Genomic DNA, 15648 nt, shown 5'->3' with positions numbered 1-15648 from the left:
TGTCGGTTACAGCTATAGTCATGAGCTTCACAGGAAGCTGCACCATGTGCCCTGCAGCTGTGGAGGAGGCGCAGTAATGAGTTAGATACCATTACTGTGGGGGAAACTATGAGGCTATTATCCCGGTACCCCTAAGACTTGATGAGGAGACACTGTACACTTTCCAGAAGGTGTTGGGGGGAGGATTTAGATAATGCTTTTTCATTAAGAGGAACTGTCTGCCCAGTTCTTTGTGCATGATTCAGTGTGCCCTGCTTTTCCTTATAGATAATATATTCACCTTAATCCCGATTCTCCCCATTGTGTCAGCAACCTGCTATTGTTTACTGCTAAAACCTTATGGCTGGAGAGTCTTCCGTATGTTCCCATCGGTTTTATGGGGTTTTAACATTACCCTGACGCTCCTGCTTGCATTAAAAGAACCCAATGGCAAATGGCAAAGCTTCCGGTGCTGAGAACTACTGCATTTTAAATCATTTCCAGATCACTTTGCAGAGCATCTGCTAATGTCTCTTTGGGGAAATAAGTGCCCCTTGGCAAGATAGCCCTACAAAATAACCACAGAGCGAGTGACTCCTGGGGCTATAGAGATCAGATAGATGTTTAGAAACACAGAAGGGACCAAAAATGGGTTCAGTTTCCCAGATTTTTCTTTTCACACATCCCAGAGATATCTGGATTCCCTCTTGTTTACAAATAAGGAAATCGAGGCCAGAAAGTTTAAGGAACTTGTTCAAGATCGACTTCCTAACTCATTAGGGCTGCTGATCAAATGACAATATAGTCCATCATTCTATAAATAAGTTAAAAACAAATCAAAGGGAATTTTGAGTGTAAAACTCCCCAGTGAGACATACTATGGAGTTGACATTGATGCCTGTCTCTGGACCAGGTTATTCAAGTTTAAACTTCAAGTCTTCAGGATACCTGGTTGGCTCAGTCGGGCTTGGAGCCTACTGAAATAAATAAATAAATATATATATATATATACATATATATAAATATATATATACACTTCATCTCTCCATTTAAAGATTATGATTTTTCTTTCCATATATGTAGTATCCTAAAAAATTAAATATAACCCAAATCTAGACCTTGTTTCTGTTTACTGATCTTCTTACCCTTGCAGCTCCTTCGATGCATTATGAAATTGCTAAGCCACATACTTCTTTTAAGCACCTGTCCATAGATGCCCCTTGAAGGCAGGTTACCTCTTTTTTGTGTCCCCCAGCATCTAGCAACACAATATCTTGAACCATAGTTGGTATGTAACCAGTGTACATAGCGGACATTGCTTCTTGATGGGGTAAATACTTGGGATGAGTGAACCTTTCTTTACAGTCCAACTAGTTGTTCAGTAAAATAGGAATGAATAAAAACTCAGAAGAATTCAGTAGACATAGGTCAGAGAAGTACAATTCCAGCCGGCCAAAGCACTTTGCCTAGAAATAAGAAGTCTGGTAAATATAATGTCTCATGTCTCCTTTGAAGCTTGCCCACCAAAGGTGTAAGTTGAATATGGCCTTTACTGTTTGGGTTTGATGCTTTCACCATTAATTGTTGGGTTTTCTGCGTTGTTCAGCAGGTTTTGCTGGTGCCAAGTGTATTTATCTGATGTTTACAAACTGTTTTTGTTAACTACTGCAGGTTTACACCCTACGAGTGGTATAACCCCCACCCATGCAACCCTGACTCAGACGTGGTGGAAAACAATTTTACTTTACTAAACAGTTTCTGGTTTGGAGTTGGAGCTCTCATGCAGCAAGGTACATCGGTTGCCCATCTTTGTCACATGCATCCCACAGTCTGCTGACAAGCTTTGTTGCTGGTAAACTCCACCATAAAGCTAGAGGATAGACTGAAAAACCATCTCAGGAATTAAACAATAGAACCTGATTTCGTAGTCAGTTCTAAAAATAGCAAAGATAAAAATGTGACCTGAATGAAACCTCTTTCCTATATTTCTAAAACAGGACTTCTATCAAGCAATACAAATTTTCCTAGAAGAAAGTAATGGTTAAAAGAACTTAGAAATTGTTTACAAATTTGCATAGATTAAGTATCAGACTTTTCCTTGTCAGCCATAACTCTGCAAGTCAGGGGTTTGAAAGGAGTGGAATTTGCGTTCTTTGAAAACTAAGTCAGCTTACATTTTTTCCAATAGCTGACAGTACCTAAAACTGCCACCTAATTACCACCCTGACAGACCCTAATGGGACCCATCCTAGCTTGTAATTTTTTACAATATCCCTCAATTGGTAGCCATAGCAACAGTAAACTGTAAAAGGTCGAGGAAATAAAATTCAAACCACAGAAATGTAATGCATTTTATATCTTTCCTATGATGGGAAGGCGTTATTTTGTTGGGGAGGGAAGATGGAGTTGTTTTAACCTTTGGAAGAGATCCAGGTATTTTGTGGACTTTCCTCAGATTTGATTCTAGGCGTATGGTCTAGAAGAGACTTCCCAAGATTAAATGCATTAATTTAAGAAAACCATAAGTCACAGATGCTGCCATATTTAGAATAATCTGTTCATTTGACAATAAGATGCAGAATAGATTGGCAAAGGAAAATTCAATGAAGATATATATATTAAACATGTTTGTTACTTGGGGGTGAACCCAAGGCTTCTCATGAGGGAGTTTTTATCATACTACTTGAAATGTTTATATTCTGTGTCTACAAATGAGAGGGAGAGATAAAAATACCAAATATTTGAGAAAAGTGGCAGTTCATTAGGCAGTTCAGCAGTTTATGCAGTCATTGCTAAATAGGTATAGACATAGCACCAAGTTTACTAGAAATAACTCCATAAGTTTAGAGTGTAGCATAGAACTATAAGTCGTGCAGGAAAACCCACTAGCAGCCAGGTAGTGCTTTACCAGTGCATTTAATTTTGAGAGCATTTATCTTGTGAGAAACTCCTATCAAAGAATAAGGAGATCAACTTGTCCCCTCAACACACACCTTCCCTATAGCTTGTTTCTCTGCACCATTAGAAGAGAAAGATATAGACGTGGGTTTCCCAGAGTATACAGCAAGTCCATGCAGGTATATATGTCCATGACTGCCTTGTGTCATATGAGTGTACCCACCTCCCCAAACTTTCTTTCATATTCTGTTTGGAGTTTACCATCATCCACAGCAAACTGTGGGATGCAGTGTCTGCTAATTACCACTACCTTGGGTACATGACAGTCAGCCCCAACCAGACTCTGCTTGTTTTTCAAGAAGTTTAAAAATACTTGTCAGCTGAGGCAAATATTGTCATATACAAATTGGTGGTAGTGATGACTGCTTAGTGCATCTGTCCTTAGCGTGTGGCATTGGACCAGGTAGCTAACTTCTGTATCAAATGTTGTGCTCTCTCTTGTTAGCAGAAGCTTGTCACTGTGCTCAATTGGAAACCATTTTGTTTCATTTCTTTTTTAATGTGATGATCAGACTTTCTCTTTTCTACAGAGCGTGAGCAAAGTCTGGATCAGGATTGGCTGTCATGTCTGCCATAAAAGGCACTAAAGAGACTTCAGCAAGTATTGTCTCTCATCCCAAATATTTTCTAATGATGTTTCACTCGACTTTTATTGCTTTCATAACTTCATTCTCTCTGGTTCTGAACTTAAACAAATCATCTCTATTTGAGGAAAGCCATTTCCAAATATTTCAATTAATGTTGAAAGTCAGGAAAGTCATAAAACTGTGTGAAAATAAAAAACACAGTGAAATGTCAAGAAATCTAATTCATACCATATACCAAGGGTTTAAAATGTAATCTGAGTAGATTTCTACTTGTTATTTTTTAGTTTCCAAGAAAATTTCATTCAAAAGTATATTTACTTTAAAGTATGATAGGTGTGAGTTTATATTATTTCTTACTACCTGTCAGAGGTTGGTTATCCATGCATCTGTCTAGTTTTGCTGCCACATACTACATAATTACACAAATAATAAAATACTACCTTATCTCTTCACAAATGCAACCAAATAACATAAGGATAAATTTACAGCAGAAAATCTATACCTATAAGCTATGAAAATATATCTATTAACTGTATTACTTATTTCTCATGGCTATTTTATGAAATAAATGGTATTTTAATGATAACTGACTAAAGATCTAAATAATATCACACTGCCAAAAGGCTGCTAGATCAATTAAGTACAAAGATATGAAACAACCTTGGGCATTAAGCACACACAGACACCCACAGGCACATAAATCCCATTAAACCACAAGATTAAAACAACAGCAACAAACTATCCCACTAAATCCTTGGAGGCAATTTAATGGAAACTATTATAAATCTGTGTAATATTACACACCCAAATTCAAACAAACAAACCAAAGAAGGAAATAGAAATTGCAATGAAACAATTTACCTCATTGAAAGAGAATAAAGCTCCTAGATACCTAAGAGCATTAGGAAAATGTATCTGTTAATTCAAAGCCCAGAAATTCTGCCAACCTTGATCTGCTTATCATGAGCCCTGAGCTGGCTTTGATTTCATGAGCAATATGTGTGTCTGTTTATAGATTAAATTTGAGTATAAACTCATTTATCTATAGACTGGTAAACTCCAATTCTCTGTTCCATCTTAAGCCATTAACTACGAGACTTCAAAACAACCAATAAGAATAGTGAAAGAGTCCTTGAAACCAGGTATTTCACCTGCTGTACTTCACCTTTAGGATTTTTGTACTTTTCGCTTTTTAATTGATCATCTAAACTCACTATGCCTCTAAGTTCATGGAGGAAATTCTAAGTACAGAATCCTTCGTGAATTTCAGGCAATCAGAGTAGCCAAAATCCACCCATGAATCAGTAGAATTGGGTAGAAGTAGAAGTAGAATTGCATACCCACTTCTGCCCCTTTATAATCCTACTACTGGATTCATAGACATCTACAGCTCAGACTGACCAACATCTTTGAGCTAGAGAGTTATCACAAATGTTTACCCTTTGTGTAAATAAACTTGACCTATATACCTTTTCTTTTATAGAGAAAGCATCTTTTGATAAACAGGTTAAGTGCTTCCCCATGTTATCTTTCACAAATAATAGTCGTCAGATGACATCTAAAAATGTAGTTTACCAGGAAGGGCCCCTTTCCACCTGAGAAAAGGCCAGTCTGTGAAGTATAATTAAAAATGAGCACTTCAAAGGACACAAGTATGCTTTTCAGTAAATATATTCTTCTCAATCACACAAGAATATACATTAGAAAAAAATAATTTTGACTTTAAAAGTAACATAAAACAATGAAAAAATTATTCATCTATTGTCAAGTGTGGCTTTCTCTTATTTAATTTGATTGTAAAATCCTAAAGTTTTATTAAAGCACACATGACAAATGGCATAATATTAATCTTTTAAAAGTTTCTCACATTCTTTAATCCTAAACAAAAATAACTTAGTGTTTCAAAGCTTCCATAGTTGTACAAAGACTGTAAAATTTTATTTCACACAATATGATTTGTATCATATGGTTTAATAAAGCCCCCAAAGTAGTCTTGCAATTGACTTTTTAACAAAAGCAAACAAACCCAAATTTAATCAATTAAACTAACTCCATAAATTTTAGACATGGAATATCTCAGGGTTAAAACATTTAATACCATCAGATGTTGATAAATTATATTTCAAGCAATAGTTGCAATTAGTGATAAAAGATCATTTAGATTTTGATCTTTTTTCTTAAAAACATACTTCTATTTCACCTACACACAAAAGAGTAAGTCCTTAATGGCTTTCTAACTTTTATGTCATAAAAATGCATTATCTCCCTAGACTACTGTCAAATCATGAGTCTTCCCTCTTCTCTTAACTCTGTTTAACACTCTTACTCTGGTGATAACATCACAGGATCAGAGCTGATGCCCAAAGCTCTATCGACCAGAATAGTTGGAGGGATTTGGTGGTTTTTCACCTTAATCATCATTTCATCCTACACTGCCAATCTGGCTGCCTTCCTGACAGTAGAGAGAATGGAATCTCCCATAGATTCAGCAGATGATCTGGCAAAGCAAACCAAGATAGAATATGGGGCAGTCAGAGATGGATCGACAATGACCTTCTTCAAGGTAAGAAACTGACAATTCTCAAAGGTTATCTCATATTGAGGAGAAGGGAATGTGGAATAAAAGTCTCTCAAAAAAAAAAAAAGAAAGAAAAGAAAAAAGCAAAAAAAAAAAAAAAAAAAGAAAAGAAAAGAAAAGAAAGTGGGCGGGTTTTTTTTTTTTTAATAAGACTTATAATGACACACTCCCATTACAAGGAACCCATGTGCCCTCAGCAGTCAGCATAAAGCAATTTCTCTGCTCCCTTTATCCCCAATTTAGTACACTCAGATCTACAGATCAATATCTTCTCCCTTTATACTAGAAAAAAAAATGCTGTTTTCTGAACACAGCCCAACCACCATTAACTAACCACTCATGCATGGAACCCATAAAATAAAGATTTCTTAATCTAAATTCTGATAATCAGAATACAGAATACTTGAATATCATTGTTTTGTTCTTATATTCTGTATTTAATGAGATAGAAGAAGATAACAAATGTGTTGATATGGAAATTTATTTGGAGATTTAGAATGAAAAAGAATTCCCAGGGGACATCAGTCAAATATTGTATTTGCACCAATAAGGACAGTGCCCCTCATTGTGGCCTGAAGCTTTCCAATAGCCTAGAGTGCCTTCCAAAGCACCAAAGAAGAATTAAGTTAGAGTGATACAGTTTTATTGTCAAGTGCATTTCATTGTTCAACTCTTTTTAATTACTTACTTAGAGTAAAGCAACTGATTTCTGCCTTGTTTATAGAATAAGCCTCTATAATTTCTATTATGAAATCCCAGATACAGTAGCTCTCCTGGGTTAGGGTGAGGGGGTGTGAAGAATGGATTTCAATAGATCCAGGGAGTTGTAGAGATAGCAAAATCACCTTAGAGATCATGACGGTCGGCCATTCACTTTACTAATGAAGAAAACAAAATCTCCAGAAGCTAAATTATCTTTCAGAGTCACAGACTTGAAGTTAGACAAGGATAAGTTAGAGCCTTCTTTTGAAACGTAACTGTTCATGTGAAGAAAAAAAAGAAAAACAGCTGTGCAACCAAAATAAACTCTAAAAAAACACTGTGTCATTGTTTCTTACCTAGAGACCAAAAATGAAGTTGTCACCCCAGGATTGAGTAGACAAAGACTGCTGAAGAATATTAATTTAGAACCAAAAAAAAAAAAAAAAAAACCTAAGGGTGAAAAAAAAGGGAACATTTCTTTGTATACCAGTATTGGTTCACCAAAATAGGTACTACTTATGCAGTAAATTTTATGTACCAATTAGCAATAACAATTGATAAATAAAAATTACTTTAAGAGCAAAGTCTACCCAGAGGTTTACCCAAAACAGAGTAACATGAAAAGTTAAGATTTGCTTTTCCTCTATGTTAGAAAAAGGTGATTCTTAAACATTCTTTTCACTTTAAGAAATACATCATTGATTCAGTAAATGTATAAAGTGTGGTGATTATTTCTTCCCTAGACAAGTGTTGTTTTAAGGACAAATGACATTAAATATATGGCTATCCAAGTTTATGAAAGCTTGGATTTTCGTAAAATCAATAGTGTGAAAACACAGAGCTTACCTCAAGCTAGTGATTCATCACGACACTTGTCAGAAACCAGGAAAGTTACCTGCAAGGCATAGAGGACCAAGGGATACTGCCAAAGTAGAACTGGGTATGTCTGAAAAAATATCTGAAATGATTTGCCTCTCTTACCAGTATCAAAAAGTTTTAAAGTTTCGAGAAGTAGATAAGTAGAGGCAGAGAAGAATCTACTGCCTTCTGGATGTATACAACAAATATAGAAGAGTAAGAGGCTACCCTTTGCACAAGCAATGGACCTGACTTTACTACTATGCAACCAGCCTGTGTATTCACAAAGCATCCCTTAGCCTCATTTTGATCTGATTCTGCTTCCCACATGCTTCTTGAATATAAAGGGTGCTGGTCCCCATTTTTCCAGCAGGGCCCATTACAAGTATGTTGGATAGTGCATTTCCCTAAAATAGTCATGTTCTACTCACAACTTCTGCTTCCTAGGCCTTTTCAGAGAGGGCTCCTGCTTGCTCCTTGACCCCGAAAACGAGGCACCATATTAAAGTGGTCTCTCAGGTCACCAGGCAAATGATGAGTCAATAAGCATCCCAGGGAGAAAGGACGTGAGGATAAGGCCAACAACAGCAATGAGAAGAACAGCAGGCACAAGACACTAGCTCATAGCCACACACTCTATAAATTCTCTACATATATTATCTCATTTGTTCCTTATCAAAACTGGTTGAGGCAAGTATTAATATTGTCCCCATTATATGAAGAAAATGAGGCACAGCTCAGTTAAATAACTTACCCCAAATTTGCAAATCTGTGAGTAGAAGACCTGGGGTTCACCCAAATATCAGAGAGTGCTTTGAGGTAAGCTCCTTGAGGAGAATTGCTCTGTTTTGTTTGCCATTACATCTCCAGAACCTAAAGCAATGCCTGCCACATAGTAGACACTCAGAAAATATGTTTTTAAAAGATGAACAAATGCACAGATGAATCCTAAGAAAGATGGAATTCCATCAGAGGAGGGAGGGACAAAGGGAGTGAGGTAAACAGCGTGTCTTTGTCAATTCAGGCTACTTTCGTGAAATACCAAAGACTGGGTAGCTTATAAAAAAACAGAAATGTGTTTCTCACACTCTGTGAGGCTGGTAGCCTTAGATCAGGGTGTCAGCATGGTTGAGTGAGGGCCCTATTTCAGGTCACAGACTTCGTTATATCCTCACATGGAGGAAGGGGCAAGTGATCTCTCTGGAGCCTCTTTAAAAAGGCACTAATCCCATTTGTAATGGCTCCATCCTCATGACTTAAACACCTCCCAAAGTCCTCACTTCCTAATACCAGTATCTTGGGGTTAAAGGTTCCAATATCTGAATGTGAGAGGGACACATCCAGACCACAGCAGGAGGGATAATGGAGACCCACACAGGAAGAGACACTGTTGCCATATTCCTCGATTTACAATTTAGCTTGCAGCCTGGCAACCCTATTATCAAGAAGGAATTTATTTGCAAAAAAGAGAACAAGGACTAAATCCGATTTAGTTTTCCCCTTGAGGGAGGCAAGCTGTCAGAAAGCTTCAGAGGGATACCCACTCAGGGTTTTTAAGCTGGATTATTCCGCAAGGGAAAGAAACATTCCAGGCTTTCAGCTCTCAAGGTATTTCCACCTTGAGTCACTGAGTGACAGTAGTTAATGGTAAAAAAACCTCAGTCCTGAGCCAGGCCTTCATTAATATTTCACCTTTGCTGTGCCATCAGACCTCCCTCCCCTTCTCTCTTAATCAAAGACAATATTGGGCTGTTGAATGAATAAGGAAAACCACCTTTGCCCAGGCTGATCTAGCATCTTCTGATCCATTGTTGGGTAATAAGCCATTTTCTCAGATGGGTCTCATCTTCACTCAATCATAAGGAAACTTCTAATAAGAAGCATTTTCTTATCATGTGCAGTGTAATTTAAAGTTTTTTTGTTCCTAGGAACAGAGAAAAAAAAATACATATATATATATATATATGTATATAATATATATATATATTTCCCTTTGGCAGCATCCAAATATTAGAAATCTGTCTCTTTGCTTTCAAGTTGATTCTAAATTGTTTTAACAGGTATAGAATAGGAAGTTGCAAAAAGGAAAAAACTATAGAAATTACCAAAATCTGTGAAGACACAAAATACCCTAATCCCTCGATGTGGTCTCTGGGCCACAAGCTTTTAAAGAAGCTTCTTTCTGAAATGTGTGGCCAAAAGTGGCTCACTAAAATTTCAATCAAAATCCATTGGCTTTTTTCCCTTTTTCTATTTTTGCAGACAGCACAAGCCCAGATTTCATATTTGGTTTATTTGATTTTCAACACGAAAAAAAACCCAAAATTTAATTTTTAAAAGTAGCTCAGGTGAAATTGCACTACCTACCTGTGAATTCAGATAAGGCTAAGGATATAAACTGACATTTATTAAACAAGTGTTGATCAAAGCATGTGTCTGAGACAGGAGAGGCCAAAGCAGTTTTTCTTCACTGAGTCATTTGTGTTTAGAATAATTACATTGATCATCAGAACTGTATTTACACAAGAGAACTAGAATTAAATCATGAATTCCACATACATTCACTAGGCTTTAGATGGAGAGCTAGAATTTGATATTGTCCATAAAAAAAAAGGAACAACTCTAAGTTCTGTGGCCAAGGACACCCAGTTAATAATGCTTATTAAACTTTACATTTTCTCAAGGTCATCAGCACTTCGAATCTTAAAGTCTTAAGCACTATGAGTGATATAAAGCCCATTTGGTCAAGGGGTGTCATTTACCACTAGGCCAATTATCAAGACAAGGTTAAGGAGAGGCAGAGTATTTTATCAACCATCCAGGAACTGTGGAAGATGTTTGAGGAAATTCTCCAAATATAAGGGGATCTTTTATTTCTCCTTGTCAGGCTATCAATTAATAAATGGACTCTTTTTATAAGTCAGAGTCTTACTATTTCAGAACTTCAAGAGATTTCATTTTAGAGAACTTTTCAACAAACTCCCATTTATTCTCCACTAGGATAATACCAATTAATAATATGATGTTAACTACATTGGTTTCTCAGCTCTCCACTGCAGAATTGCTTGCTTCTTTCTACTGTTTCAAAAGCCTGAACAATAAAGGCTTTCCCTGTCCTTCCAAGCTCCTAAGACTACCACCAGCATCTTAGGAAATAGAAAGATCATTCAGTTCATGACCAAGCTGTGGACACAACTTGGGTGTATCTTCCCCAAGATCGACATGACCAATTTTCACTTTTATACTCAAGAAAGTTGACAGCAAAGGCATCTATCTACAGTTTCCCCTTTCATAATAGAACACTAAGACACTGTTTTTCTCCCTATGAGAATAGAAGGTAAGGAAAGTGCAAAAATTATCTTCTTTCTCCTTGAGGTAATTCTATTAATTACCTTTCAGGATAAATGGAATAGTCCAAACTTTGGTCTCATGATGCCAGTTTAGCAAGTCACATTTTTTTTTCCAATTGAAGAAAGCATACTCATAAAAATTCTAAGAACATTTTGAGCCCGGAAAAAGGAGGATTTCCCAATGCCCCTTGCATACCAACATCTAAACAGGATAATGGGGCTAGTCCATGTTCAGAGACAAAGAACACCAACCACTCTTCTCAGGAGATATACATAACTCCAGTTGCTGAGATATAATTTACAATTTATAGTGAAATGCTTCGGATTGCATATTTTGGAGCCAGATAGCATAGCTTCAAATTCTGACTTTACTGCTTATTAGCTATGGTAAATTCTTTGAACTCCATGCCTTGATTTCCCTTCCTGTTTATTGAAGATAATAATTAGCTCATAAGATTATTTTAAAGAATAAATGACTTAATAGGTCATGTGTTCACAGTGCTACTTGGCAAATTGTAAACAATTAGGAAGTTAGATATTATCATTTTCACCAGCAACATCATCACCATTAGCATCCAACACTTACCCCTAGCTAATAGTCCTACTTTTTCAGTCCCTGGGAATTTTTAGAAAACTGTTTTGCTCAGCTTTCTTACTGTCAGTGATCTCTGGAAGATGTGCCTTCTGCTAATCGACAGAGAAGTCCAGAGGGAGTGCCAATGTCCAAGATCTCAAAGACTTTCAGAAGCCAGGCCTGACGAAAACCTTAGTTTTAGCCAGCTTTGCTAGGTACATACGTGGTGTTTGCAGAAGAACCATTTCCAAGTGGTAGGTAGGCAACAGATAGTAAGGCTGCCCTTAGAATTCAACTGAGAAGCAGAGTAAGGTAGTTCAGAAGGATTCAATTCAATTTATATGTTTTTCAGTATCTCCAGCACTGACTAGCACTTGAGGTTGGCACTATAAGAGACAGGAGGGGGACAGGTATAAACTTTTGTGCAAAGCTTGAAGACCTGAATAGCAATAAAGTGACAATATGCACACAGACCTGTTAAACACAATGCAACATGTGATTTAGTAGCATATCTTGTGCAGACAGGAAGTGGTGTGAATATCAGAAGTCCTCGTGAGCCAAAAGGGTAGAAAATACTCACATAAGAAATGTTTCTCAGTAGAAGCTTGCCTTGTAACTAATCACTATCCTCTCAGACCCAAACCAGAGGATTACACAGATTAGATCATGATTCAGTCTAAAATGACTTGGATAAAATAGGTTTAAAAAAATCATAACAGGCTTGTCATTTCTGGCTTTCATGGTCTAGGGACTTTGGACTGGCTATGGGAATAAGGGACTCTCTAACCTTTATAATATCCTTCCAGGGAGTAGTTAGGAGCTGTCATCAACCCTAAAGACATTTCAGAGAAGTTGTTGAGCACCACACCAATGGAACTGTAGCAATGAGCCATTATGCAAGACAGGTTTCAGACAGAAATAGTCATATAAGGACACATAAAATGAAAGACATTTCTCAAATTTCTCTGCATAAAAAGATAATAGCTTGTGTTTGAAAAATTCAGCTAATTTTACCATCAGTACCTAAAATGTTAAGTTCCCATATGTTAAAAATGTATTTGGAAAGAAATCCATGAGGTCAATTACAGTGAACCTTTTTCAAATCCTGGTATATTGCCTATAATGGACCAATCTTTAACTCTAGACAGGAGAAAAACATGAAAAATGTTTTAGCAAAAGTGTTTAAATCCCACTCAGGGAATTTTTTAAAGGGAGTACATGAATTTTTAAAACCTTGGAGATTCTGCAAATGTCATAACTTTCTGTCAATTCAAGATAAGAGCATGATCAACTGCAATGATCATATTATATACATTTGAAAGACAGAGGCCCTCACTATAAGTATAAATGCCTTCTTCTGAGATCTTCTTTCAAAGTGATTTTTGTAAATTAATCATACTTTTTAAATTCCCTGAGAATATATTATTTAATTAAGTAATTTATTTAACTGTGAGTTAAAGAAAATGATTGTTTTAAAGACAAACTATTTAACTCTGATGCATCTGCTTCAAAAGCTTGAATTTCTACATAGATGATTTCCAGGTCTTTGACTGATTTTTAAGACTTATCTGACTGAAATCAGGATTTATCTAAAGAAAAAGTAAATTGAAGATTTTAAAATATAACTGTTTTTTGGCATTTTCTTTGTTCAATATACATATAGTCACTGTATTCATGATAGTGAATTCACATTCAAATAGAATTTTTTATTAGATAACAAAGATCAAATATAATTTATCCCCAGTGTGTATGTATGCATGTGGGGCTATGGATATATATATATATATATATATATATATATATATATATAATCATGTATAAACATGGATCTATATGTAAAGTCTTCAGACATATTGGTCTTAAGTAGAATTGCACAATTATTCATCCTACAAAATAATAATATTATTAATCTCCAGTGTAGGAGCCCTATAACCTGGGCCATGTCTATAAAATAGAAGTTCTATTAGTCTTAAGACCATCTTACACTACAGAATTTACACGTTTTACAGAAACCCAGCAACTGCAAACAACAGGATTATATGAAATATAAAATACTGTTAAAGGAAAAAATATAAACAATATCCACACTTTTAAGTTCCAACTGTCACACTTCTGAAAATACTACTAATTTTTGTTTAAACCAATGTAAGCTGCCTAACTTCACGTAAATAGTTCCATGCATTATATGACAACTGAAAGAAGTACAACAGCTCGGATTATCATAGAAAAATACCACCACTACTTACTACCACTGGTTCTTTAGAAAATTTAGCAGTTAAAACAACCAAATCATGAGTTTGTTGTTCAGTGTATTAAAACAATTAGCTGATTCCCCGTTGGTTAAGAACACAGAGCCTGGAGCCAGATTGCGGGAATCAAATCCTGGCTTCATCATTTCCTCATGTGGTGTTCTGATTCCTCACCTATAAAAGAGGCATAATAATGGCATCTTTCTCATATGATCACTGTGAAGATTAAATGAATTAATATATGCAAAGCACTTAGAGCAGTGCTTGGCAAGCAGTAAACACTGCATGTTCTAGTTATTATTACTATTTTCAATAAGTAGTTTTTAACTGCACACAGATACATTATAAATCATTTCCCAGTGAGTATTTAACTTGCAAGCACTATAGGGGGGAAAAAAAGAAATAAATGATGGTCCTCCAATGGAGCTACAATAACGCTTCCTTATAACAGATTTTAGATGAAAAAATGCTTAATCTTTGCCAACAATGTTTCATCAGCAACAGAATAGCCACATAATCAGATTTAACCAGGCAAAATGAAATTAACTATACCTGATTCTCCTGCAGTATTTTGGGGAAAAAAAAAAAAAACTAGACGATTTCAGATTTAATAAATGAAGCCTTTTCAGCTTTAGTAACTTTTGCTAAGAAGCTTGGAGTACTTTACAAATATTCTAATTAACCTTTGACATATTCATTGAAATAAGAGGCATTCACTGTTTCTATTTTTTAAATATATATTATTTAAAGCGATTTAGCAGGCTGAGACTACAGAGGATTTAGAAGTGCAAAAATATCTGTCATTCAAACAGTTCTGTTTAAGAATTATTAAAATTTGAGTCTTAAAAATGGAAAATCTATTAAAAAGGAATAAGTCTAACTAATACCAAAGTAGGACTTTTTGATCTAAAAAAAAAATAAACATTATAGACCAGGGCATGACAATGGACAGAACTCAGGAGTAAAGAAGAAAAAGATACTAATTCTGTACTAGCACCTTCACTAACCAAATGTGACCTTCTGTGTGTCTTCAAAGTCAGGACCTACATAAGTAATATGAAGGAGTTGGTGTAAAGAGTAGAACATAGAGGTTGAAGAATCCTTAAGGGAAACTCTCCCAACCATGGAGTTCTTCCTGTAGGTTTCTAATAGTGGAAAACCGTGTCCTAAGGTGCTTGAGCCACGTACAGGTATTTCTAACAGTTAAAAAGTTATTCTATAGCCACATTTGGGTCTTCCGGTATATCTAAACTCCCTAGCTTCTCAGATAGTCTATAATTCCAAATGTGGAGTACAGCAGAGCCCCATAAGAGCAAAATTTCTAAATGATGAAAGAGAACTCTATATGGGAGCAGAAGGGTGCCATTCTCTGTTCCATTTTGTTTACCATCATTAAGCACCATCAGGAATAGCGGGGGCGGGGGAGGGTCAAAGGAATTGAGAATGTTTCTGTACCTTCAACATGACCAAGTGGTAGTTTTCTTACTGAGAAACATTTCTGCCCTCCATGCTTCAAAGGAGTGCATGCCTGCTAGACTTCCCCTCTAGCACCACAGGGAGTTCTGAAAAGAAAGAAGTAGATGTGATTGAATTAATCCAGGACCTCGAGCTCTATAGAGCAGTGCTACTCAAATTGTGGTGTGAAGAATATGCTAACCCCAGGAACACTGTATTACTAAGCTGTGATGAGACAAAAGAAATTGAAAGTTAGAAGTTGAGAATTTTTGTAGTTCATGGATATTGTGGTAGCACCAAGTACATGATCAGTGGATACTTCTCCTTGAGTGTAGACAACTTTGAGGATTGTTGAGTG

The 15648-nt window shown here is 36.1% G+C and overlaps 1 protein-coding gene across 7 annotated transcripts in view; it reads left to right on the top strand.

The window, feature by feature from the left end:
- GRIK1 (glutamate ionotropic receptor kainate type subunit 1) overlaps positions 1-15648 on the top strand; it is a 358854-nt gene that overhangs the window by 318884 nt on the left and 24322 nt on the right. For all 7 annotated transcript variants that reach the window (XM_055313531.1, XM_055313528.1, XM_055313529.1 and 4 more), the window contains 2 exons: positions 1651-1769; positions 5870-6087. In XM_055313531.1, the coding sequence (XP_055169506.1) occupies positions 1651-1769; positions 5870-6087 (337 nt within the window). The remainder of the gene's footprint in view (positions 1-1650; positions 1770-5869; positions 6088-15648) is intronic.

Source organism: Nyctereutes procyonoides, unplaced genomic scaffold (genome assembly GCF_905146905.1).
Source record: "Nyctereutes procyonoides isolate TBG_1078 unplaced genomic scaffold, NYPRO_anot_genome, whole genome shotgun sequence".
Taxonomy (NCBI): Eukaryota; Metazoa; Chordata; class Mammalia; order Carnivora; family Canidae; genus Nyctereutes; species Nyctereutes procyonoides.
Note: the sequence above shows the minus strand (reverse complement) of the source record. Positions and strands in the feature narration are given on the sequence as shown.